The following is a 27,766-nucleotide window of genomic DNA, read 5'->3' as shown; positions in this document are numbered from 1 at the left end:
TTGTCATCCCGTCACAAGACTTACGTATCCAAATTGGTCCACAAGGACCGAAGCGGGTTTATAAAAAAAAATATATATATATATATATATATATATATATATATATATATATATATATATATATATTTATCCTCGGATTAGATCCGTCGACTATTCCATATCTTCGATGCTTCATCAGAATCAACAGGTCCTTGGGCTGTATCATCTCTCCATACAGAAAAAGCTTTTACTCAACTAGAATGGCTAGATCTCTGGTCGGTCTTGAAAAATGGCTCTAATTTAATTAATATGCCAATCCCCTCAGCCATAGTTATAACAGGCAATATCTGCTCTGTTCAGAATCACTAGAAGAAGCAGACTAGGCGATCAATTTCTCCTTTGTTATTTTATTATCCATGGGAACCCCCTGGCCCAGGCCATTCATTAATCAAATAAAATAACACCAATACGCAGACGATATTGTACTATATCTAGACAATGTATCTCTATTGCTCCCAAATGCATTGAAGATCATAGATAAAAATTCAGTTTAATCTCAAATTACAAAAAATGCATCGAAACCAAATAAGCCCTACTGCCTCTCAAGATCCCGATGGAGGACTCCATCTCTACTTACAGTTATAGATCTGTCACTCTCACTGAAAGCAAGTCTAGGAAGCCGGTAGATCTGTTCTATGTGCCCTATTTCTATGCTTCCCGTTCTTAAGTTTCGTACACCAGCTTCAAAACAGACGAAAAAAATACAATATTTTTGTTTATGGAAAATATATTTCACAGCGGTTTAGACGGACCATGATCCTCTACACTATACTGGCTGGTTTTGTCACAAACTGAAATTAGGTTTACCGTTAGAATTTTACCAACCAGGAAATGGCGAAGTTCATTTCTTCTTCAAATGTTTTTAGTGGCAACCCACAGGTACAATGTGTGAACTAATGAATATAAAATATAGGAACAGAATATGAATTTAAATATTGGTACCTGTAACCCCCCCACCACCACACACAAAGTTGCTGGTTCAAATCCCTGGCTGGTTCGAAGTCTGACTGGGAAACGCAATGGCTAAGGTGTTGCGTTGACAGTCTCTGGACCTGATTTGAAGTACCCGTCAGGGCCGCGGTCTCCCAAGTTTGCTGCAGTACTCTGTCTCTGTTTGATTCTAGTTGCATAGAACTTAATGCCCGACCAGTTTCTGCTTTTGAGCGCCACAGGTTCTGACTGGAGGCATTTGAGGCAGTCCCTCTTTCCAGGAACTTGGCCACTCTTTATGAACGGCATCATGCGTTTCTCTACTGCTGCTACCTCATCAACGATCCACTTTAATCTCACAATGTTGCTTTGGGTTGGCTGGGCGCCGGCTCAGCTGGGAAACAGGCCGGATGGGCGCCTGTGCGACGGGTTTGCTGGGCGCCGGCTCAGCTGGGAGACAGGCCGGATGGGCGCCTGTGCGACGGGCCGGCTGGGCGCCTGTGCGACGGGCCGGCTGGGCGCCTGTTGAGAAAAGGTTGCTTAAAAGATTGCAAAAATGGCAGCAACGAATTAAAAATAATACCACGATTTTCATATTTCACTTTTTGGCTCAACAGGAGTTGACAATGTTGCAGCTGAAACAACCAGAGAAAGACAGAGAGAAAAAAATGAATAGGCTAAATAAACATGACCATTTCCAGGCAAATTTCCTTTATAAAAAAAAATTGAATATTATTAGGGATGTCTGGCAAACCATCCACTTGGAGAGCTAGCCTGACCTACAAGGTGTATAAACCATCCACTTGGAGAGCTAGCCTGACCTACAAGGTGTAACAAACCATCCACTTGGAGAGCTAGCCTGACCTACAAGGTGTGACATTTGACTTACATTTATTTTGGGGTTCACTGAGAGTGGACAGTGCTCCAGCCAAAACAACCTCATTCCACTTGAAACTTTTGAATTTGCCAGCAGACTCCGCGACTTTGTGTCGTCCTGACGTCAGTGCACAGGATTCCACAGCGCTGCCAATGTTCATTAAGTTGTATCCCATTTGAACAGCCAGGGTCGGACGGTCGTACGTTTTGTTCTCCTCGTTGTAGCCAGCAACAGCTCTCACTGCCGTGATGACGTGAGGTAAATTACTAGGTATGACCAAGTCCTCAAAGCACATCAGAGGTGTACACGTCCTGGCCGTGATGAGGAGTCTTGCCACCTCTCTCATTCTTCGTTGAATGTATCGGTTTCTTCTGTCATCTGGCTGTAGTTGGTTGTACAGATCCTCTCCCATGAGGAGGATACATTTGTCATTTCTAACCACAAATGAAACTCGGTCGGAGTTCATACCACAAACTATCTTCCAAAGACCTGTGCTGACGTAGTCGGGTTGAGGACGCATCTTAAACGCCATCGCTGACTGAATCCTCATCTTTGGTCCAGGTTTTGGTTTTTCAGCTTTGGGGTTCAGAGGGCAGTATCTGACATGCTTCCGTAGTGACTTTCGAATGTACAGACCTTGACAGTGCAAGCAGTGGGTGTAACATCGAGTGGATCCTGCCACTTTGGGACGGGAACAGGAGGCCATCTCTCCACTCCCACGTCTTGCTACGGCAACATCATGCACCCTCTGACATATCCTCTTAGCTGGATTATGAGCCCCAGAGTCTGTTCGGATGTTCATGTCTTTGTTGCCGTCTGAAGGGCTGATCTCAGTCCCCGGGTTGTTTTCATCACATAAGTTGGACAAATCAGATGGTTCATTCACCACACCACTAGAATGGCATGTTCTCTTCGCTGGTTTACGTGCCTCAGAGTCTTCTTTAGTGCAGGAGCTACTGTCTGAAGAGTTGCTGTCTGTTACGGAGATGTTTTCCTCACTCCAGGTAGAGAAACTAGATGCTTCATTTGATTCCACGTTACTAGAATCCTAAGAGGGGAACAAAAAGGAAAGATTAATGTAATATGAAAACTCTCGGACAGCAGAGATCCCGTTTTGGAACGTAGATATGTTTGTAGAGTTATCATATTAAACATTGTACAGTGCATTCGGAAAGTATTCAGACACCTTGACTTTTCTCCCATTTTTTTTTACATTACAGCCTTATTTTAAAATTGGCAAAATATTTTTCACCCTCAATCTACACACAATACCCCATAATGACATCACAATACCCCATAATGACATCACAATACCCCATAATGACATCACAATACCCCATAATGACAAAGCAAAAACAGGTTTAGACATTTTTGCAGATGTATATTTACATAAGTATTCAGACCCTTTGCTATGAGACTCGAAATTGTCAGCGCAAAAACCAAGCCATGAGGTGGAAGGAATTGTCCGTAGAGCTCAGAGACAGGATTGTGTCGAGGCAGAGATCTGGGGAAGGGTACCAAAACATTTCTGCAGTATTGAAGGTCCCCAAAAACACAGTGGCCTCCATCATCCTTAAATGGAAGAAGTTTGGAACCACCAAGACTCTTCCTAGAGCTGGCCGCCCGACTGAGCAATCAGGGGACAAAGGCCTTGGTCAGGGAGGTGACCAACAACCCGTCACTCTGACAGAGCTCTAGAGGTCCTCTGTGGAGATGGGAGAACATTCCAGAAGGACAATCATCTCTGCAGCACTACACCAATCAGGCCTTTATGGCAGAGTGGCCAGACGGATGCCACTCCTCAGTAAAAAGGAGTGCCACTTGGAGTTTGCCAAAAGGCACCTAGACTCTCAGACCATGAGAAACAATATTTTCTGGTCTGATGAAACCAAGATTGAACTCTTTGGCCTGAATGCCAAGCGTCACATCTGGAGGAAACCTGGCACCATCCATACAGTGAAGCAAGGTGGTGGCAGCATCACATCTGGAGGAAACCTGGCACCATCCCTACAGTGAAGCATGGCGGTGGCAGGGACTAGTCAAGATTGAAGGAAACATTAACGGAGCAAAGTAGAGAGATTTTTTTATTTTTTATTTTACCTTTATTTAACCAGGCAAGTCAGTTAAGAACAAATTCTTATTTTCAATGACGGCCTGGGAACAGTGGGTTAACTGCCTGTTCAGGGGCAGAACGACAGATTTGTACCTTGTCAGCTCGGGGGTTTGAACTCGCAACCTTCCGGTTACTAGTCCAACGCTCTAACCACTAGGCTACCCTGCCGCCCCAGATCCTTGATGAAAACTTGGTCCAGATCACTCAGGACCTCAGACTGGGACGAAGGTTCACCTTCCAACAGACAACAACGCCGGAGTGGCTTCTGGACAAGTCTCTGAATGTCCTTGAGTGACCCAGCCAGAGCCCAGACTTGGAACATCTCGGGAGAGACCTGAAAATAGCTGTACAGCGACGCTCCCCATCCAACCTGACAGAGCTTGAGAGGATCTGCAGAGAAGAATGGGAGAAACTCCTCAAATACAGGTGTGCCAAGCTTGTAGTGTCATACCCAAGAAGACTTGAGGTTGTAAATGCTGCCAAAGGTGCTTCAACAAAGTACTGCGTAAAAGGTCTGAATACTTGTGTATATGTGATTGCGCAAATTTATAAAAACTTGTTTTTGCTTTGTCATTATGGGGTATTGTGTGTAGATTGATGAGGGGGAAAAAAACTATTTAATCCATTTTAGAATAAGGCTGTAACGTAACAAAATGTGGAAAATGTGGTCTGAATACTTTACCAATAAGTAAGTGGACAATTCCATGGGAAAGAGACTCAGATTTTTCACATTAAAATGTACACTACATGACCAGAAGTTATGTGGACACCTGCTCGTCAAACATCTCATTCCAAAATCATGGAGTTGGTCCCCCCCTTTCTGCTATAACTGCTATAACAGCCTCCACTCTTCTGGGAAGGCTTTCCACTAGATGTGGACACCTGCCAGAGGCAGTTTGGAACTCTGTAGTGAGTGTTGCAACCGAGGACAGACGATTCTTAAGCTCTACGTGCTTCAGCACTCGGCGGTCCTGCTCTGTGAGCTTGTGTGGCCTACCACTTTGTGGCTCAGCCGTTGTTACTCCTTGACGTTTCCACTTCACAATAACCGCACTTGCAGTTGACCGGGGGCAGATCTAGCAGGGCAAAAATTTGACAAACCGACTTGTTGGAAATGTGGCATCCTATGACGGTGCCACGTTGAAAGTCACTAAGCTCTTCCGTAAGGCCATTCCACAGGCCAATGTTTTTCAATGGAGATGACATGGCGGTGTGCTCAATTTTACACACCTGTCAGCAACGGGTGTAGCCGAAATAGCCCGAAGCCACTAATTTAAAGGGGTGTCCACATACTTTTGTATATATAGTGAATGTCAAACAAAAAACCAATGATTGCAAGGTGAAACAAACCGTACAACGACTGTATGCACACGGACAACTTTGAACAATTTCCACAGAATATTTTACAAAAACACATGTACTGGAAGCCCAGTGCAGATAGAAAGTCTGGTAACAGAATGACGGTTGGTGCCGTTGGTGCCCGTCATTCTGTTACCAGAATTCGCATCTACAAAAAGTCGTCCTTGTGCATAGAGTTGTATGGTTTGTTTCACTTTGCAATCGTTCATTTTTTTTGTTTTGACATACATTTCATTAATTTGTCCAACTTGACAGGATTTAGAAGTCTGTTTTGGGTTCACCCAAGGAGTACTATAGACACACATCATTCTATTTACTTTGTCAATTTTCTGTGAGTGTGAGATATTACGGTTGTGATTTTGCTTGCAAATGTAATGTCCATAATGCTGGAATTGTCCATATACTTTATATTTTAAATGTATATATTCATGTTCATATTATTTTTTTTTAGTATTCATTTTCTGTAAAGAAATTGCTTTCAGAATCTCATGTAATCATTTGGCTGTTTTCGCTACAATTAAATGCTGCCTTTTTGTGCTGTTCTACATGTATACTAATACATTAAATTAAATATAATCTTACTTGTTCTGAAGAAGTGCTGGGACTCTGATGAACTTTACCGTTTTCACTCTGAGCTGCAGAACAGTCTGGATTTACTGCAGAGAGGAGCTGAGAGTCACTGGTTGTTTCTGATACTCTGCTGTCAGATTCCAGCTGCTGTTCCTCCTGATTCGTCCAGAGTTCCTCTTGTTTTGTGGGCTCTGGGTCCTCCAGACCCAGCCTGGGACTTCTCTCCTGCTGCTCTGGGGGAACCTCCTCTTTAGAGACAGGGAGAGAGGGCTGCTGGGAGTCTGGAGAGAAGGGAGGGGGAATGGGTCTCTCCATCCCATCAACACATTGTTCTATGTGTTCTACCTGGGCTTCAGAGAGGAGCTGAGAGTCCCTGGTTGGTTCTGATATGCTGTAATCCTCTTCATCAGGTTCTGTTTTGATCTGTTCAGTTGTGTTGGTGGGTAGAGAGTCCCTCGCTCTATTCTCCAAGGTTTGGTCAAGATGTGAGGGCAGAGGTGGGTCCTGTTCATAGTCACTTTTCACACAGGCAGGGATTAAGACGTCTTTGGTATCAGGTTCCAGCCCTTGAGGCTGGTCCTCCTCTTGACTGGTCCTGAGTTCCTCCTGTTCCTCTTTAATCTGTGTGGGCTCTGGGTCCTCCTGCCACTGACGGGGGCTACTCTCCTGCTCACAGTGCTGCTGTTCAGGAGGAACCTCCTCTTCAGAGGCAGGAAGAGAGAGCTGCTGGGAGTCTGGAGGGAAGAAAAGGAAAACAAATCAAATCAGAGTTTATTCACGTACTGCAGGATGCAGCAGGATGCAGCAGGTGTAAACAGTGATTGCAAGCTCTTCCTTAACAATGCAGTTCAGAGGCGGCTGGTGGGAGGTGCTATAGGAGGAATCAATAGAACTGAGTCCAACGTGTGGTTTCCATATGATTAATACTGTTCCATTTATTCCATTCCAGCCATTACAATGAGCCCATCCTCCTAAAACTCCTCCCACCAGCCTCCTCTGATACAGTTATATACTGGTCATATAAGGTAATACACGAGAAAAAAAATGGGGGTGATAGGTTGAAGATACTGTATCCCTGGAAAAGGGATGTTTAAGGTTTCTATCACCCCGCTGAGGCTGGTGTGCACACGCGCACACACACGATGCTTCTTGTTCCCTCTGGCTAGTGATCTGTGTGATCTTCAGACCTGGGTTCAAATACTATTTGAAATCATTTCATACGGAGTTAAACAGATAAGACTGAGTGGACCGTTAGTACAGATCCCAAACTCACTGTGTCGGCTAGAGTAGAGATACTGTCATGTCAATAAAAGGGTTTTAAAAATGTTTACAATCCTATCGACTCAAAGCAGGGTTGACTCACATTTAACCCTAACCATTCCAATGTATTTAATAGAATTAAAAAACACACAAATAAAAAAAACAATATTTATGGAAGTGGTGATTTTGTTATGTTACTACTGTTTGGGTCCCCCGGGTGTGGAGACAGACGGGTTAATATACTGCAGTCTAACTGTGTGTGTGAATGACTAAATGAGTATAATTATTTGATGAATAATTTTGTTTCCCACAGTAGCTATTATTACAAACCTGCTCGATGTAACTTGATTTCCGGGTGGAAAACCAAATCCAACAGCCGCTGTAGACGTTTGTTCTCCTCCTTCGAACGGGAGATTTCAACCTGGTACTCGACAATCTTTTTTTCAAAGACAGCCGATATCTCCACAGCGGCCGCTGTTAACCGCTGAGTAAGAAACGTATTCAACTCCATCTGTAATTTGGGAATTTTACGGTCTATAGAGCCACATGTCAACGAGGAAAATAAACCAACGCTCGAGCTATTCACTTCCTGCTTTAATTCTTCTTCTTTTGGATTTGGTTGTCGGATTGCATCCAACTTTAAGGTGCATACACCGCCACCTACTGTAGGGAAGAGAGTGGTGTGAGGCCATTCACGGTCCACCTACATTACATTTGATGCAATAATACAATATTGGGGAAAATGGAAATTGCCACCCATTCCACTATTGAACCCTATCTAGTCCAACTCTAGACCAGTGGGTTGAGAAGACAAAACCCTACCACTCCCCCTGCAGCTGTTCTGCAGTAAATCCTCCCAATCCCAAGTACTTCTCTACCGCTGCCACCACAACCTCTATTTTCTGTGACTTTCAATTCATTTCTGCAGTACAATTGACAACCACGGCTATAAATGATAAAAAGCCCACCTTGCTGAAGCAAATATTCTTCCCATCACAGTCTCTTGATCTCTCACAGGAATCCTCTCAGCATCCCTCACCCTGTACCCATGTTCCTCAACCACTCTCTTCCCTGCTTCAGCATACCACACTTCCTGTACTACTGTAACCCTGGCAACCTCAATCTGCCTTTCTCTCACCGGACACCTCCCATCTCCAGCCCCATGATCACCCCCACAACTTTTCACATCATACAGGTTTCTCAGATGAAATAGCCTAATCTAAACAGAGCTCAATCAAATACAACATGCACTGTCATGTTAAGAAACAACATATTCCATCCTTTCAACAGCGCCATGCTCCAGAGAGAGAAACCCATCACAATCCTTATCCCTTATCTCGTAATCCAGAGCGCCCTCGCCCTCTGGGTGGAGGAAACCCAATAAATCATCATGAGTCCACTCCAAGTTACCATCACCAATTCAACAGTCCCCAACCTCTCATCCCACCCAATTTGAAACCACTTATGGATCAACCAAAAAGCAAGGATCCATTCTCTTCACAAATGTCACTCCCACTGGGCCAAAATCATCCTTGGGACGCTGGGACGAACTCGGCGATCCTCACCGCAGCTACTTCACCCTGACACTCTCACTCTAAACTAATTCTGGAGCTCTTATTCCCCGTTTTTGTGCTTTTTATTCTTCTATGGTGTTTTGTAACCTAACTTCAATGTTGCATGTTGTAGAACGCTAGCTACCTGCAGTAACCCATCAACCTCTTATGGACGATCCACGGAGGATAACAAATACTGGGGGGGTGAAATTTGAACGAATTTGTCACGTCGTATGAAAGAAAGGTTTTGAAGTTGGAGGCATATTTACTTCCAGTAGGTGGTGGTAGTGCATCCTTTAAATTGTGTAACAAATGCCTTAAAACAAAATAGAAGAAGAAGAAGCAGAACGTGAACGGCTAGTGCTTTGGTTTGTTTACGTCGTGAATATAAAATGTCACAATTACAGTTCTTGAATGTGTTTATTACCGAACGATTAACAGCGGTAGCTATGGAGATATCCGTTGTACTTGAACAAAATATAGGCGAGTACCTGGAAGAAATCTCCCGTTCAAACGAGGAGAACAAACGTCTACAGAGCCTGTTGGATTTGGTTTTCAACTCCGAAATCAAGTTACACCGCGAAGGTTTGCAATTAAATAATGACAACTCAAAATGCACGAATCATATAGTTACTGTGAGCAACACTTATTGATCAAATAATTATACAAATGTAATCATTATTGGTTTTCTTTTCCCTCCCGCTAGACTCCCAGCAGCTCTCTCTTCCTGTCTCTGAAGAGGAGGTTCCACATGAGCAGCAGCACTGTGAGCAGGAGAGGAGCCCCAGTCAGGGGCAGGAGGACCCAGAGCCCACACAGATTAAAGAGGAACAGGAGGAACTCAGGACCAGTCAAGAGGAGGACCAGCCTCAAGGGCTGGAACCTGATACCAAAGACGTCTTGATCCCTGCCTGTATGAAAAGTGACTATAAACAGGACCCACCTCTGCCCTCACATCTTGACCAAACCTTGGAGAACAGAGCGAGGGACTCTCTACCCACCAACACAACTGAACAGAACAAAACAGAACCTGATGGAGAGGATTACAGCATATCAGAACCAACCAGGGACTATCAGCTCCTCTCTGAAGCCCAGGCAGAAAACATAGACGAACGTGTTGATGGGATGGAGAGACCCATTCCCCCTCCCTTGTCTCCAGACTCCCAGCAGCCCTCTCTCCCTGTCTCTAAAGAGGAGGTTCCACCAGAGCAGCAGGAGAGAAGTCCCAGGCTGGGTCTGGAGGAACCAGAGCCCACAAAACAAGAGGAACTCTGGATGAATAAGGAGGAACAGCAGCTGGAATCTGACAGCAGAGTATCAGAACCAACCAGTGACTCTCAGCTCCTCTCTGCAGTAAATCCAGACTGTTCTGCAGCTCAGAGTGAAAACAGAGTATCAGAACCAACCAGTGACTCTCAGCTCCTCTCTGCAGTAAATCCAGACTGTTCTGCAGCTCAGAGTGAAAACAGAGTATCAGAACCAACCAGTGATTCTCAGCTCCTCTCTGCAGTAAATCCAGACTGTTCTGCAGCTCTGGGTGAAAACAGAGTATGTGTTGATGGGGCAGTGGAGATGCTTATTCTTATTCTCCTCCCTCCAGACTCCCAGCAGCTCTCTCTCCCTGTCTCTGAAGAGGAGGTTCCCCCTGAACAGCAGCACTGTGAGCAAGAGAGGAGCCCCAGTCAGGGGCAGGAGGACCCAGAGCCCACACAGATTAAAGAGGAACAGGAGGAACTCAGGACCAGTCAAGAGGAAGACCAGCCTCAAGGTCTGGAGTCTGAAATCAGAGTATTAGAACCAACCAGCCTCTGCAGAGTTTTAGAACCAACTAGTCTTTGCAAAGAATTAGAATCAACGTCTGTAGCAAATCCAGACTGTTCTGCAGCTAAGAGTGAAAAGATAGAAGAATATGTTGATGGGTTGGAGAGACCCATTCTACCTTCCAACCCTCCAGAACTCCCTGTCTTTGAAGAGGAGGTTCCCCCTGAGCAGCAAGAGAGGAGCCCCAGTCTGCAGCAGGAGGACCCAGAGCCCATAAAGGTTAAAGACAAACGGGAGGAATTCGGGACCAGGCAGGAGGAAGAGCAGCTTTACATTGGGCTATCAGAATCAACAAGCCTTTGTAGAGTATCAGAACCAACCCTCTCTGCAGCAAATCCAGACTGGTCTGAAGCCCAGGTAGGAAACATAGAAGAACGTGTTGATGGGATGGAGAGACCCATTCCCCCTCCCTTCTCTCCAGACTCCCAGCAGCCCTCTCTCCCTGTCTCTAAAGAGGAGGTTCCACCAGAGCAGCAGGAGAGAAGTCCCAGGCTGGGTCTGGAGGAACCAGAGCCCACACAACAAGAGGAACTCTGGATGAATCAGGAGGAACAGCAGCTGGAATCTGACAGCAGAGTATCAGAACCAACCAGTGACGCTCAGCTCCTCTCTGCAGTAAATCCAGACTGTTCTGCAGCTCAGAGTGAAAACAGAGTATCAGAACCAACCAGGGACTCTCAGCTCCTCTCTGCAGTAAATCCAGACTGTTCTGCCGCTCAGAGTCAAAACGGTAAAGTTCATCAGAGTCCCAGCACTTCTTCAGAACAAGTAAGATGATATTTAATTTATTATTAAACATGTTCAATGGCACTCAGCACACATGACAAAGCAGCATTTAATTCCAGAGACTACATGAGATGTTGATAGCAATTTCCTTACAGAAAATGAATACTGAAAAATATAAACATGAATAAATGTAAAGTCATTTAAATATGAAGGATATACATTGTTTAAAATGCTAAACTCTACGAACATTTCTACGTTCCAAAACGGGATCTCTGCTGTCTGAGAGTTTTCATATTACATTCATCTCTCCTTTTTGTTTCCCCTCTTAGGGTTCTAGTAACGTGGAATCAAATGAAGCATCTAGTTTCTCTACCTGGAGTGAGGAAAACATCTCCGTAACAGACAGCAACTCTTCAGACAGTAGCTCCTGCACTAAAGAAGACTCTGAGGCACGTAAACCAGCGAAGAGAACATGCCATTCTAGTGGTGTGTTGAATGAACCATCTGATTTGTCCAACTTATGTGATGAAAACAACCCGGGGACTGAGATCAGCCCTTCAGACGGCAACAAAGACATGAACATCCAAACACACTCTGGGGCTCATAATCCAGCTAAGAGGATATGTCAGAGGGTGCAGAGTGCTTCACCAGAGGTTGTGTGCAGTAGGGTGACTACCCCATCAGCAGCTCCAAGCTCCACACACGTCATACCAACGTCTGTAACCGACAGTAGAAGGTCTAAGAAACAGTGTTGTCGGTACTGTGGAAAGGCTTATGTTAAAATCGCGAGACACCTGCGGATTGTGCATCGGGATGAAGTGGACGAGGCCTTCAGCTTTAGAAAGAAGTCCAGAGAGAGAAAAGTCTTACGTCTTCTGAATAAAAAGGGAGGCGTTGTGCGTAATGCTGCCGTAGCAAGACGTGGGAGTGGAGAGATGGCCTCCTGTTCCCGTCCCAAAGTGCCAGGATCCACTCGATGTTATACCCACTGCTTGCACTGTCAAGGTCTGTACATTCGAAAGTCACTACGGAAGCATGTCAGATACTGCCCTTTGAACCCCAAAGCTGAAGAACCAAAACCTGGACCAAAGATGAGGATTCAGTCAGCGATGGCGTTTAAGATGCGTCCTCAACCCGACTACGTCAGCACAGGTCTTTGGAAGATAGTTTGTGGTATGAACTCCGACCGAGTTTCATTTGTGGTTAGAAATGACAAATGTATCCTCCTCATGGGAGAGGAGCTGTACAACCAACCACAGCCAGATGACAGAAGAAACCGATACATTCAACGAAGAATGAGAGAGGTGGCAAGACTCCTCATCACGGCCAGGACGTGTACACCTCTGATGTGCTTTGAGGACTTGGTCATACCTAGTAATTTACCTCACGTCATCACGGCAGTGAGAGCTGTTGCTGGCTACAACGAGGAGAACAAAACGTACGACCGTCCGACCCTGGCTGTTCAAATGGGATACAACTTAATGAACATTGGCAGCGCTGTGGAATCCTGTGCACTGACGTCAGGACGACACAAAGTCTGCTGGCAAATTCAAAAGTTTCAAGTGGAATGAGGTTGTTTTGGCTGGAGCACTGTCCACTCTCAGTGAATCCCAAAATAAATGTAAGTCGAATGTCACACCTTGTAGGTCAGGCTAGCTCTCCAAGTGGATGGTTTGTTACACCTTGTAGGTCAGGCTAGCTCTCCAAGTGGATGGTTTGTTACACCTTGTAGGTCAGGCTAGCTCTCCAAGTGGATGGTTTGTTACACCTTGTAGGTCAGGCTAGCTCTCCAAGTGGATGGTTTGTTACACCTTGTAGGTCAGGCTAGCTCTCCAAGTGGATGGTTTGTTACACCTTGTAGGTCAGGCTAGCTCTCCAAGTGGATGGTTTGTTACACCTTGTAGGTCAGGCTAGCTCTCCAAGTGGATGGTTTGTTACACCTTGTAGGTCAGGCTAGCTCTCCAAGTGGATGGTTTATACACCTTGTAGGTCAGGCTAGCTCTCCAAGTGGATGGTTTGTTACACCTTGTAGGTCAGGCTAGCTCTCCAAGTGGATGGTTTGTTACACCTTGTAGGTCAGGCTAGCTCTCCAAGTGGATGGTTTGTTACACCTTGTAGGTCAGGCTAGCTCTCCAAGTGGATGGTTTATACACCTTGTAGGTCAGGCTAGCTCTCCAAGTGGATGGTTTGTTACACCTTGTAGGTCAGGCTAGCTCTCCAAGTGGATGGTTTGTCACACCTTGTAGGTCAGGCTAGCTCTCCAAGTGGATGGTTTGTTACACCTTGTAGGTCAGGCTAGCTCTCCAAGTGGATGGTTTGTTACACCTTGTAGGTCAGGCTAGCTCTCCAAGTGGATGGTTTGTTACACCTTGTAGGTCAGGCTAGCTCTCCAAGTGGATGGTTTGTTACACCTTGTAGGTCAGGCTAGCTCTCCAAGTGGATGGTTTGTTACACCTTGTAGGTCAGGCTAGCTCTCCAAGTGGATGGTTTGTCACACCTTGTAGGTCAGGCTAGCTCTCCAAGTGGATGGTTTGTTATACCTTGTAGGTCAGGCTAGCTCTCCAAGTGGATGGTTTGTTACACCTTGTAGGTCAGGCTAGCTCTCCAAGTGGATGGTTTGTTACACCTTGTAGGTCAGGCTAGCTCTCCAAGTGGATGGTTTGTTACACCTTGTAGGTCAGGCTAGCTCTCCAAGTGGATGGTTTGTTACCCCTTGTAGGTCAGGCTAGCTCTCCAAGTGGATGGTTTGTTACACCTTGTAGGTCAGGCTAGCTCTCCAAGTGGATGGTTTGTTACACCTTGTAGGTCAGGCTAGCTCTCCAAGTGGATGGTTTATACACCTTGTAGGTCAGGCTAGCTCTCCAAGTGGATGGTTTGTTACACCTTGTAGGTCAGGCTAGCTCTCCAAGTGGTTGGTTTGTTACACCTTGTAGGTCAGGCTAGCTCTCCAAGTGGATGGTTTGTTACACCTTGTAGGTCAGGCTAGCTCTCCGAGTGGATGGTTTGTTACACCTTGTAGGTCAGGCTAGCTCTCCAAGTGGATGGTTTGTTACACCTTGTAGGTCAGGCTAGCTCTCCAAGTGAATGGTTTATACACCTTGTAGGTCAGGCTAGCTCTCCCAAGTGGATGGTTTGTTACACCTTTAGGTCAGGCTAGCTCTCCAAGTGGATGGTTTGTTACACCTTGTAGGTCAGGCTAGCTCTCCAAGTGGATGGCTTGTTACACCTTGTATGTCAGGCTAGCTCTCCAAGTGGATGGTTTATACAGGTAATTTGCCTGGAAATGGTCATGTTTATTTATGTTCTTTCTGTTATTTTTGCAATCTTTTCTCAACAGGTCCACAGCCGACCCCTGTCACACAGGCGCCTGGCCAGCCGACCCGTTGCACAGGCACCCAGCCGACCCCTGTCACACAGGCGCCTGGCCAGCCGACCTGTTGCACACGCACCCAGCCGACCCCTGTCACACAGGCGCCTGGCCAGCCGAACTGTTGCACACGCACCCAGCCGACCCCTGTCACACAGGCGCCTGGCCAGCCGACCTGTTGCACACGCACCCAGCCGACCCCTGTCACACAGGCGCCTGGCCAGCCGACCTGTTGCACACGCACCCAGCCGACCACTGTAACACAGGCGCCTGGCCAGCCGACCCGTTGCACACGCACCCAGCCGACCCGTCGCACACGCACCCAGCCGACCCGTCGCACAGGCACCCAGCCGACCCGTCGCACAGGCACCCAGCCTACCCGTCGTACACGCACCCAGCCGACCCGTCGCACAGGCACCCAGCCGACCCGTCGCACAGGCACCCAGCCGACCCGTCGCACAGGCACCCAGCCGACCCGTCGCACAGGCACCCAGCCGACCCGTCGCACAGGCACCGAGCCGACCCGTCGCACAGACACCCAGCCGACCCGTCGCACAGGCACCCAGCCGACCCGTCGCACAGGCACCCAGCCGACCCGTCGCACAGGCACCCAGCCGACCCGTCGCACAGGCACCCAGCCGACCCGTCGCACAGGCACCCAGCCGACCCGTCGCACAGGTGCCCAGCCAACCCAAAGCAACACTGTGAGATCAAAGTGGATCGTTGATGAGGTAGCAGCATTAGAGAAACACATGATGCCGTTCATAAAGAGTTGCCAAGTTCCTGAAAAGAAGGACTGCCTCAAATGCCTCCAGTCAGAACCTGTGGCGCTCAAAAGCAGAAACTGGTCGGGCATTAAGTTTTATGTAAATAGAGTCAAACAGAGACAGAGTACTGCAGGGAATTCAGAGGGCAGCACCCCTGACCTGGACTCAAACTCAGGTCCAGAGACTGGCAACCCAACACCTTAGCCAAACAAAATGTTATTGCTCTTTGACTCAATAATTGGTGCATTCTGGGTGTGCTATAAAGTTCAGAAGTTATGGGCAGAGTTAAAAATCTGACTGGCAACCCAACACCTTAGCCAAACAAAATGTTATTGCTCTTTGACTCAATAATTGGTGCATTCTGGGTGTGCTATAAAGTTCAGAAGTTATGGGCAGAGTTAAAAATCTGACTGGCAACCCAACACCTTAGCCAAACAAAATGTTATTGTTCTTTGACTCAATAATTGGTGCGTTCTGGGTGTGCTATAAAGTTCAGAAGTTATGGGCAGAGTTAGAAATCTGACTGGCAACCCAACACCTTAGCCAAACAAAATGTTATTGTTCTTTGACTCAATAATTGGTGCGTTCTGGGTGTGCTATAAAGTTCAGACGTTATGGTCAGAGTTAGAAATCTGTCTGTCAGAGGTTTACAATGTAAGTTTACCTTTGAATCCGTCTATATGCATATTTTAAGACATGGCATGTGGGGGTGCCGTTAGATAACCAATGGGTTGGACAATATTATTTTACTTAAATACTGGAAGTCAAATTATACTCCAACATTAAGAGAATGAAAGAATCAAACATGTTTATTATTTAAAAATATTGAATACGATCTTTCTACAGACAGAAACAACACGACGATTTGAAGTCGTGAGAAAATGGCCCCCTTTTTTAAACTTGTTTTTCAACCCCTGAGAAACAGTTATTGAAGCGTCCCTGGAGCAGTTCAGTGGTTCCGTGCCTTGCTCAAGGGCACAACAGCAGCAGGAGGCGGCGTCTAGGATACACAGAAGCCTACCAGAATTATTCCGTTCAGACTTGGGATTCAAACCTGTGACTTTCCAGTTGCAGGTCTGCCTCTCAGGACATGATCAATTAAATGTTACCTGGCTAAAACCATTTACTACAACTACTTACTACATTACAAACTGTTTTCCTTAGCTCGCTGAATAACCTAGTGTTGGACTACGGTTAGCAAAAATCACAGGTTTTCCAGAAATCCTGGTTGAAATGTTCACAGAATCAGAAGGGAAAACACACTGCTACACACAAAACAAGGGCTTCGTTCAAACATGTACATTCAAGACAGTTTATCAAGACATGATCAGTGTCGTTATTAGAACACACAAATACAGTCTCAGATGTCTCCTAAAACATCTAGTTTATGTATGAAACCACTGTCGTATAATGATCTGTCATGTCTTAACTCTGTTACATTATTAGAGACCGAGTATTCGCACCCCTTGACTTTTTCGTCACTGACCTACACACAATATCTCAGAGTGGAAACAGTTTTTTATTTTACAAATTCGATGACATATTTCTGTATTTCATTTTCAATAAATGTGCTAATATTTCTAAGAACATGTTTCTACTTTGTCATTATGGGGTATTGTGATGTCATTATGGGGTGTTGTGATGTCATTATGGGGTGTTGTGATGTCATTATGGGGTATTGTGATGTCATTATGGGGTATTGTGATGTCATTATGGGGTATTGTATGTAGATGGGGGGGGAAAAATATTGAATCCATTTTTAATTCAGGATGTAACACAACAAAATGTGGAATAAGTCAAGTGATATGAATGCTTTCTGAAGGCTCTGTACACGTAAAGGATGACCCAGAGAGACAGGAGTTAACATGTTTAGTGGTGGAGGATACAGGTCTTGACTTTGACCAAAATGAAGGAACCCTTTACAGAACACTTGATACAGGTCTTGACTTTGACCAAAATGAAGGAACCCTTTACAGAACACTTGATACAGGTCTTGACTTTGACCAAAATGAAGGAACCCTTTACAGAACACTTGATACAGGTCTTGACTTTGACCAAATGAAGGAACCCTTTACAGAACACTTGATACAGGTCTTGACTTTAACCAAATGAATGAACCCTTTACAGAACACTTGATACAGGTCTTGACTTTAACCAAATGAATGAACCCTTTACAGAACACTTGATACAGGTCTTGACTTTAACCAAATGAATGAACCCTTTACAGAACACTTGATACAGGTCTTGACTTTAACCAAATGAATGAACCCTTTACAGAACACTTGATACAGGTCTTGACTTTAACCAAATGAATGAACCCTTTACAGAACACTTGATACAGGTCTTGACTTTGACCAAATGAATGAACCCTTTACAGAACACTTGATACAGGTCTTGACTTTGACCAAAATGAATGAACCCTTTACAGAACACTTTCGACGACTTGATCACAGCTTTTACACACGCTGATGTAGTCTGTTTTGCCTGCTGGGAGAGGGAAGTCCTCCTGACTGAGGAGAGACGAACAGAGGTTGTTGGGGCTGCCAGGGGTACAGAGTGGGTCGATGTAAGACAACTCCCTCTCTCTATCCTTCCTCCTCTCCGACTCCATGTCTATCTGGAGCTCAAGCTGCTTCCTAGGTCCCCCCGTCCCCATCTTGATCGACGGACGCCTGCTCCGGCTCTGAGACCGCCAGTAGCTATTGCTGTCGTAGGACGGGAGTCCCTCCTTTTTTAGGCGAAAACTCTTCTCTTTCTCCACAAGCGTTAGGCCCTGGTCCTCGCCCTCCTCTGTGTCCCCCCTCTTCTCTCCTGGACCCTCGGCCCTCAAGCCTGGTGTAGATCGCGTGCTGTGTTGGTGGGTCATATTCTTCAGTTTCTTCTGACTCGTCAGCTGCTGCTGCACTTTGCTCTGCTGCCTGTGGGTGGCGCTGTGGCTGTAGTATACAGACCTGGGCACCGGCCTGGCCTTGAACGCCTTCCTCTCCTCTTTGGCCACCAGGTTCCCCAGTTCCACTTCAATCCTCTGCTCCCTCTTCCTCCTCTCTCTCTCCAGGAAGCTGAACGGTCTCTGGGGTGAGCAGGAGGAGGCCCGCTGGTTGCCACCGCTGACCGTGACACACCGATAATTACCGAAGTTAACTCTGTGGTTACCGGGATGGTAACCGAGGCGTCGGCTGATGACGTCGTAGAGCGGCAGGCGAGTGTGGGCGGGCGCCGGCGAGGCCCGGAACTTCATGCCACACTCCCTCAGCTCGTCCAGCTCCCGGCGCAGCAGCAAGTTCTCCAGCTCCACCTCCGAACGCGTCCTGACCTTAATGACAATAATGCATCAATATTACATTAGTTTTATATAGTACTTTTAGCCCAAACACCCAGAGGGACATTTGCTCAGCACGTCTGGCATACATATACTGTATTTATGACAGGTAGAACATTCCCTATGGAATGCTGTGTTACATTATTCATTCAAGACTCTTTAGAGAACAATACAACTAAACAAACACCTCCTCACCTTCCTCCTCTTCTTCTCCTCCTCCCTCATCATCATCCTGAACGGCTCGGGGACAGTCACAGTCCCCCTGGAGTTATCAGGACCTCCATCCCCCCTATAGCTCTCGCCTCTGGTTCTCCTCCCTGTCTTGCTCAGGTTTCCTCCCTGGTTTCTGCCCTGGCTCTTGGGGAAGCAGCCTCTCAGCTGGAGCTGGATCTGGAGCTGGCTCCTAGATGATGGCTGCTTACGGGCGGTGGTGGTGGTCACACTCTCTGGACAGCAGGACTGACTGTCCCTGTGTAAAAGAAAGCTTGAATTGCAACGTATATCTTCTAGGGAATGCTTTCAGGCCTTTGGCTCCAAGCACCCTTTCACGTATTTACGCAAGAGGATAAGAGTTGAGCACATTGATTACATTTTTTTTTTTTTAAATTCATACAGTTAAGAACAATGTAAAGTAGAAAACCCCAGAGGAAGTCACATTCTCTCTCTTTACCTGAGACTGTTCCTGAGGGGTTTGTCCTTCCTTCTCCAGGCCCTGGGGCTATGGCTGTCCTCTACAATCAGAAAGAGACAAAATAGTGAACTATTAAAAATGTGACCTTGACGGATGGATTGAGTGGTTTTGTGTTGACTTACAGTGCCTTCAGAAAGTATTCACACCCCTTGACTTTTTCCACATTTTGTTGTGTAACAGCCTGAATTTAAAATGGATAAAGTTCAGCTTTTTGTGTCACTGGCCTACACACAATACCCCATAATGTCAAAGTGGAAATGTATTTTTTTCCTTCACATTTTTGACTAATTCAGTTAAAAATGAAAAGCAGAAATGTCTTGAGTCAATAAGTATTCAACCCCTTTGTTACGGCATGCCTAAATAAGTTCAGGAGTGCTTAACACGTCACATACGTTCATGTGTCCTTCCTAACTCAGTTGCCGGAGAGGATGGAAACCTCTCAGGGATTTCACCATGAGGTCAATGGAGACTTTAAAACAGGAGAAAACTGAGGATGGATCAACAACATTGTAGTTACTCCACACTACTAACCTAATAGACAGAGTGAAAAGAAGGAAGCCTGAATAGAATACAAATATTCCAACACATGGATCCTGTTTGCAACAAGTATTATGTTTGGGGCAAATGCAACACATATATTTTTGCTCCATATTTTCAAGCCTAGTGGCAGCTGCATCATGTTGTGGGTATACTTGTAATCATTAAGGATTGGACGTTTTTCAGGATAAAAAAATAAACTAAATAAGCACAGGAAGATAAGCGCAGGAAAATCCTAGTGGAAAACCTGGTTCAGTCTGCTTTCCAACAGACACTGGGGAGATTAATTCACCTTTCAGCAGGACAATAACCGAAAACACTACGCCATATTTACACTGGAGTTGCTTACCAAGAAGACATTATACAATCCAGGTGTGCAAAGCTCTTAGAGACTTACCCAGAAAGACTCACAGGTGTGACCGCTGGCAAAGGGGATTCCGACATGTATTGACTCAGGGGTGTCAATACTTTTGTAAATGAGACACTGTATTTCTGTATTTAATTTCCAATAAATGTATTTCTCTTTTAAAGAAAAACATGTTTTCACTTTGTCATTATGGGGTATTGTGTGTAGATGGGTGAAGAAAAACATGTATTGAATAAATTATGAATTCAGGCTGTAACACAGCAAAACATGGAATGAGTCAAGGGATCTGAATGCTTTCTGAAGGCACTGTTTATACACAGACTGTCACACCCTGACCATAGTTTGCTTTGTATGTTTCTATGTTTTGGTTGGTCAGGGTGTGATCTGAGTGGGCATTCTATGTTACATGTCTAGTTTGTCTAGTTCTATGTTCGGCCTGATATGGTTCTCAATCAGAGGCAGGTGTTAGTCATTGTCTCTAATTGGGAACCATATTTAGGTAGCCTGTTTGGTGTTGGGTTTTGTTTTGAGACTTACTGTATTTCCATTTAGAACTTTTTGCTGAATTATTTACAAAAATATTGACAACTGTAGGAGAAGATTAGCATATTGTATTATAACAGGTGGCCTATTCATGACATGCTGTTTCTGGCTCTTTTCCCCCACTGACCTTCTCTCTCTTCCAGCAGCAGTTCATAATGGTTATCCTCCTCTTCTCCGTCTCCACCAACACCGTCTCCTGATTGGTCAGACACGTCGCCGGACGTCTCCTCGTGGAAGTTCAGCTCCTCGTCTGAAAGGATTCTCTGCAGTCGCCTCACTGGCATAGAGCCAGAGCTCTGGCTTTCCCACGTGACACTGAGAGACAGGAGAGATTGAGCTTCATTTAAGATGAGCTTTCATTGTTGCTACCGTAAAAAAAAGTCTTAAGCGCATCTCGGTTAAAGCTCCCCTTAGGATGTGAAACGCTAAAATACCTTCTTCTAAAGCACAACAAAACAAACATGGATGTTTTTGTTCCCCCAAATAATACACTGGACAAAAATATAAATGCAACATGAAACCATTTCAAAGATTTTACTGAGTTACAGTTCATATAAGGAAATCAGTCAAGTGAAATAAATTAATTAGGCGCTAATCTATGGATTTCACATGACTGGGCAGGGGCGCAGCCATGGGTGGGCCTGGGGGGGCATAGGCCCACCCACTTGAGAGCCAGACCCAGCCAATCAGAATTTGTTTTTCCTTGCAAAAGGGCTTTATTCCAGACAGACGTACTCCTCAGTTTCATCCACTGTCCGGGTGGCTGGTCTCAGATGAATAAGCCAGATGTAGAGGTCCTGGGCTGGCATGGTTAAACGTGGTCTGCGGTTGTGAGGCTGGTTGGACGTACTTCTAAATTAAATTCTCTGGCAACAGCTCTGGTGGACATTCCTGCAGTCAGCACGCCAATTGCACGCTCCCTCAACACTTGAGACATCTGTGGCATTGTGTTGCACATTTTAGAGTGGCCTTTTAGTGTCCCCTGCAACTGTGTAATGATCGTGCTGTTTAATCATTTTCTTGATATGCCACACCTGTCAGGATTACCTTGGCAAAGGAGAAAGGCTCACTAACAGGGATGTATACAAATATGTGCACAACATTTGAGAGAAATACGCTTATTGTGAATATAGAACATTTCTGGGATTTTTTTTATTTCAGCTCATGAAACATGGAATCAACACTTTACATGATGGATTTATATTTTGGTTCAGTATAATAAACACTTCATTTTTCCCCGCCTTGTAAAAAGGCAGCACAAGGTTACATAGCCTACAACCACTTAACTAAAAACGAAGTTCCCTTTCAAAAGGTACAGTAATAAAAGCTATGATATCAGACCTGGGTTGGAGATCCTGTATGTCTCTGCCCTCTCTCTCCAAACACTTGTCCTCCTCATACTCCTCCTCATCGTCCTTCTTGTTGACCTTTGACCTTTTACAGATATACATCTTCTCCAGCTCAGCCATGTTCCTCAGGTGGGTTCTCTGCAGCTGCTCCAGCCTCTGGTAGTAGTCCTGGTGTGGGAAGAGGAACGCCCACATTTAGGACTGGGATTCAATCCGACCGCCCGGCTATGATCCTTTTAAAGACAATGCTCCCAAGGCCCGAGGAGACCACATTCATGATAAACGCGGCATTTGTTGGCTCAATCTGAAATGACCTTATATGTCAAGCGCGCACTGATTGGATAGAATCCTAACCTTTGATTCAGGCCATCTTGTGACCCTTTTCACACTACCAAACCAAACCAAGCCAAACCAAAGCAAGCCAAACCAAGACAAACCAAAGCAAACCAAAGCAAACCAAAGCAAACCAAACCAAACCAAGCCAAACCAAACCAAACCAAACCAAACCAAACCAAGCCAAGACAAACCAAAGCAAGCCAAACCAAACCAAGCCAAACCAAACCAAACCAAGCCAAACCAAACCAAACCAAACCAAGCCAAACCAAACCAAGCCAAACCAAACCAAGCCAAACCAAACCAAACCAAACCAAACCAAGCCAAACCAAACCAAACCAAAGCAAACCAAACCAAACCAAACCAAGCCAAACCAAACCAAACCAAGCCAAACCAAACCAAACCAAGCCAAACCAAACCAAACCAAGCCAAACCAAACCAAACCAAACCAAACCAAACCAAGCCAAACCAAACCAAGCCAAACCAAGCCAAACCAAACCAAGCCAAACCAAGCCAAACCAAACCAAGCCAAACCAAGCCAAACCAAACCAAGCCAAACCAAACCAAGCCAAACCAAACCAAACCAAACCAAACCAAACCAAGCCAAACCAAGCCAAACCAAACCAAGCCAAACCAAACCAAACCAAACCAAGCCAAACCAAACCAAACCAAACCAAGCCAAACCAAACCAAACCAAGCCAAACCAAACCAAACCAAGCCAAACCAAACCAAGCCAAACCAAACCAAGCCAAACCAAACCAAACCAAGCCAAACCAAACCAAACCAAACCAAACCAAGCCAAACCAAACCAAGCCAAACCAAACCAAGCCAAGCCAAACCAAACCAAACCAAACCAAACCAAGCCAAACCAAACCAAGCCAAACCAAACCAAGCCAAGCCAAACCAAACCAAGCCAAGCCAAACCAAACCAAGCCAAACCAAACCAAGCCAAGCCAAACCAAACCAAGCCAAAGCAAACCAAACCAAACCAAACCAAGCCAAACCAAGCCAAACCAAACCAAGCCAAGCCAAACCAAACCAAACCAAACCAAACCAAACCAAGCCAAACCAAACCAAGCCAAGCCAAACCAAACCAAACCAAACCAAGCCAAACCAAACCAAACCAAGCCAAGCCAAACCAAACCAAACCAAACCAAGTCAAACCAAACCAAGCCAAGCCATAGTAGCTGGAAAAGATCAGATTAAGGTAAAAATTGCCAAGCCATTAGATTAAAGTTTGGGTTGACATGATAGCGTGAAACCAGGCACTACTGTCCCATAGCAGCAATTTAGATTTCAACATCCGTTGTTAATGAAACAACAGGCAAAGCCTACACATATACAGAGGAACAGTAGAAACAGTAAAGGAATGGTCATGAATTTACAGTAAAAAGGGCCCAGGTGCAAAGAGCACGGAGCAGTATCTATTCTAGGCTACCTGGTTGGAGAAGTAGACGCGTCCCAGGCCTGAGCGCTCCCCTCTCTCCACGCCGTATCCTTCCTCCAGAGAGAGAGCGCTCCGCATGTCGTCTCTCCCCTCCTCGCTGCCCTCTGAATCCACATCATACTCCTGAAAGATTCATTCAGAATATTATGTACAGTACACACACAATAAGACCTTATAGTACTGTATCAGACTCATACGTCATTAATAAACACACAATAAGACCTTATAGTACTGTATCAGACTCCTAAGTCATGAATAAACACACAATAAGACCTTATAGTACTGTATTAGACTCCTAAGTCATGAATAAACACACAATAAGACCTTATAGTACTGTATTAGACTCCTAATTCATTAATAAACACCCACTACAGTGAAGATTTAACATGAACTAACACCCGCTACGGTGAAGATTTAACATGAATTAACACCCAATACAGTGAAGATTTAACATGAATTAACACCCACTACAGTGAAGATTTAACATGAATTAACACCCAGTACAGTGAAGATTTAACACCCGCTACAGTGAAGATTTAACTTGAATTAACACCCACTACGGTGAAAATGTAACATGAACTAACACCCACTACAGTGAAGATTTAACATGAATTAACACCCACTAACAATTTGTGTTGGAAAAATAGTTAACTTTGATAAACAGCCAGAAACTATAGATTTTCTGATTCAAAACGAAATCCAAACAAACCTAAATATGTGTTTTTGGTTGTTGAGTCAATTTGACCATTTCAAACATTTCTTAAAAAATGTATATACAATGAACAAAAATATATATTCGCAACATGAAACAATTTTACTGAGTTACAGTTCATATAAGGAAATCAGTCAATTTAAATAAATTCACTAGGCCGTAATCTATGGATTTCACATGACTGGGAATACAGATATGCATCAGATACACAGATACCTTTAAAAAAAGGTAGGTGCGTGGATCAGAAAACCAGTCAGTATCTGGTGTGACCATCGTTTGCCTAATGCAGCGCAACACATCTCCTTCACATAGAGTTAATCAGGCTGTTGACTGTGGCCTGTAGAATGTTGACCCGCTCCTCTTCAAAAGCTGTGTGAAGTTGCTGGATATTTGCGGGAAAGCGTAACACGCTGCCGTACACGTCGATCCAGAGCATCCCAAACATGCTCAATGGGTGACATGTCCGGTGAGTATGCCGGCCATGGAAGAACTGGGGCATTCTGTGTACAGATCCTTGAGACATGGGGCCGTGGTGGACATTCCTGCAGTCAGCATGCCAATTACACGCTCCTTCAAAAACTTAAGACATCTGTGGCATTGTGTTGTGTGACAAAACTGTACATTTTAGAGTGGCCTTTTATTGTCCCCAGCACAAGGTGCACCTGTGTAATGATCATGCTGTTTAATCAGCTTCTTGATATGCCACACTTGTCATGTGGATGGATTATCTTGGCAAAGAAAACATGCTCACTAACAAGGATGTAAACAAATGTGAACAAAACATTTTTGAGAGAAGTAAAGCTTCTCATGCGTATGGAACATTTCTGGTATCTTTTATCTCAGCTCATGAAACACTGACAGTATCACCAGCAAAGCACCCCCACACCATCACACCTCCTCCTCCATGCTTCACGGTGAGAACCACACATGCGGAGATCACCCGTTCCCCTACTCTGCATCTCACAAAGACACGGCGGTTGGAACCAAACATCTCAAATCTGGTCCTCATGAGAGCCAGCTTCATCGTACCGCTGGATGGTTTTTGCGACTACACTTGAATAAACTTTCAAAGTTCTTGACATTTTCCAGATTGACTGACCTTCATGTCTTACAGTAATGATGGACTGTCATTTCTCTTTGCTTATTTGAGCTGTGCTTGGTCTTTTACCAAATATCTTCTGTATACCCACCCCTACCTTGTCACAACACAACCGATTGGCTCAAACACATTAACAAGGAAAGAAATTCCACAAATGAACTTTTAAGAAGGAACACCTGTTAATAGAAATGCATTCCAGGTGACTACCTCATGAAGCTGGTTGAGAGAATGCAGAGAGTGTGCAAAGCTGTCATCAAAGCAAAGGGTGGATACTTTGAAGAATCTTAAATATTAAACATATTTTGATTTGTTTAAATATATTTTTGGTTGCTACATGATTCCATATGTGTTATTTCAGTATTGATGTCTTCACTACTATTCTTCATTGTAGAAAACAGTAAAAAATTAAGAAAAACCCTGGAATGAGTAGGTGTGTACAAACTTATGACTGATACTATATATCATACCCCCCAAAAAATGCTAACGTCCCCTGTTATTGTAATGGTGAGAGATTAGAATGTCTTGGAGGGTATGATATTTGTGCATCTGTAACTTTCTCTCTAATCATTATTCATGATTAATTCAGGACTATCTGTAATCATGGTAGTGTCCTCATTAATGTAGTGTTTAGAAACATATTCTATTCTTATTTACAATAAAAGTGACTCCAAAATGACACAATACATTATTTACCATTCATTTCTGTAACTATACATTCAGGTACATACTACCTCAGTTGGCCAGACCAACCAGTGCCCCCGCACATTGGCTAACCGGGCTATCTGCACTGTGTCCCACCACCCTCCAACCCCACTTTTATGCTACTGCTACTCTCTGTTTATTATATATACATAGTCACTTTAACCATATCTACACGTACATACTACCTCAGTTGGCCAGACCAACCAGTGCCCCCACACATTGGCTAACCGGGCTATCTGCACTGTCCATGTGTCTATGTACAAAAAGTAGTGTAATGGTTCACCTGATATGGATGAAAATGCCCAAAATGTAAGCCGACAGTCTGCACTTTAACACGGGAATTGTTTGATTTAAAATCCAAACTGTTGGAATATAGAGCCAAAAGTAGAAAACATGGTGCTGTGTCCCTGTAATTACAGAGGGCTCTGCATGTCGTTCTGGATAGTTAGCTGGCTAACTCTTTGAACCTGCTTTGTGGTGTACCCCATACGTTTCAACTGGTCTCCTCACCTCATAGCCAGGGTCCCGGTCTCTTCCCCTGTAAGGGTCCGCTTCTCGTCCGTACAGCGCCAGGAGCTCGCTGCTCTGCAGTGAAGGTGAACGGTACAGCACAGCCATCTCTGTGTTCCTCCTGTCCAAGCCTGTTACTTCTCCTGTTGTTGTTGTTGTTGTTGTTGTTGTTGTTGTTGTTGTTGTTGTTGTTGTTGTTGTTGTTGTTGTTGTTGTTGTTGTTGTTGTTGTTGTTGTTGTTGTTGTTTTATATTATTCGATGTCAGTTATTTTATTCCCAAAAGCATGTCTCGTACCATCGGGTTACATCACTATGTAGTGTGCTGCTGATCTCACAAGGGAATGGCCCACTGACTGGGGTCAAGAAGTAACACACACACACACACACACACACACACACACACACACACACACACACACACACACACACACACACACGCACACACACGCACACACACGCGCACACACGCACACACACGCACACAAAAACAGGATGATCCTCAGTCTTAAAGCCACGCAGGAATCGTGATTTTACTATGTCAGGAGTGACACAGAACACACAGGTTGAATGTAATTCACCAGCTGTTCTCCATATGGCCGAGTCAGGGCTTAACCGCGCTGTAAGACCTACAGACATGATTCCCAGTGAGATACCCAGCCTGTATGTGTCCAGACAGTCAACGTTTCCAATCACATTCACAGATTAACAAACACGCTTAATTACAGTTGAAGTGTTGATCTGATTGGATCTGGTTTAGGAGGGAGGCAGCACGTA

General features: G+C 44.9%; 3 protein-coding genes across 5 annotated transcripts; 1 reads left to right on the top strand and 2 right to left on the bottom strand.

The window, feature by feature from the left end:
* Nucleotides 1–370: 370 nt before the first annotated feature.
* Nucleotides 371–9,042, bottom strand: LOC110531516 (uncharacterized). Of its 2 annotated transcripts, none has more exons than XM_090217696.1 (4): nt 7,479–9,042; nt 5,901–6,622; nt 1,859–2,894; nt 371–1,491 (listed from the first exon to the last, which is right to left on the bottom strand). In XM_090217696.1, the coding sequence occupies exons 1-4, from the start codon at nt 7,657–7,659 to the stop codon at nt 1,307–1,309; spliced, it is 2,124 nt and encodes a 707-aa protein (XP_090073822.1). In that variant the 5' UTR covers nt 7,660–9,042; the 3' UTR covers nt 371–1,306. The 2 variants fall into 2 exon arrangements, with proteins under 2 accessions (XP_090073822.1, XP_090073823.1); XM_090217697.1 differs by having other exon boundaries at nt 371–1,467.
* Nucleotides 9,026–16,966, top strand: LOC118936584 (uncharacterized). Of its 2 annotated transcripts, none has more exons than XM_090217694.1 (4): nt 9,026–9,286; nt 9,408–11,290; nt 11,578–12,869; nt 14,586–16,966. In XM_090217694.1, the coding sequence occupies exons 1-3, from the start codon at nt 9,094–9,096 to the stop codon at nt 12,817–12,819; spliced, it is 3,318 nt and encodes a 1,105-aa protein (XP_090073820.1). In that variant the 5' UTR covers nt 9,026–9,093; the 3' UTR covers nt 12,820–12,869; nt 14,586–16,966. The 2 variants fall into 2 exon arrangements, with proteins under 2 accessions (XP_090073820.1, XP_090073821.1); XM_090217695.1 differs by having other exon boundaries at nt 9,094–9,286; nt 10,302–11,290.
* On the bottom strand, nt 16,254–27,235 carry LOC149972634 (uncharacterized). The gene is made up of 7 exons (XM_090217698.1): nt 26,992–27,235; nt 23,960–24,091; nt 22,181–22,356; nt 20,967–21,154; nt 19,372–19,432; nt 18,897–19,170; nt 16,254–18,695 (listed from the first exon to the last, which is right to left on the bottom strand). The coding sequence occupies exons 1-7, from the start codon at nt 27,097–27,099 to the stop codon at nt 17,805–17,807; spliced, it is 1,830 nt and encodes a 609-aa protein (XP_090073824.1). The 5' UTR covers nt 27,100–27,235; the 3' UTR covers nt 16,254–17,804.
* Nucleotides 27,236–27,766: the final 531 nt, after the last annotated feature.

Source organism: Oncorhynchus mykiss, chromosome 23 (genome assembly GCF_057628025.1).
Source record: "Oncorhynchus mykiss isolate SJ-2025 chromosome 23, ASM5762802v1, whole genome shotgun sequence".
Classification (NCBI taxonomy): Eukaryota; Metazoa; Chordata; class Actinopteri; order Salmoniformes; family Salmonidae; genus Oncorhynchus; species Oncorhynchus mykiss.
The sequence above is the reverse complement of the archived record's forward strand: the minus strand, read 5'-3'. Positions and strand labels throughout refer to the sequence as shown.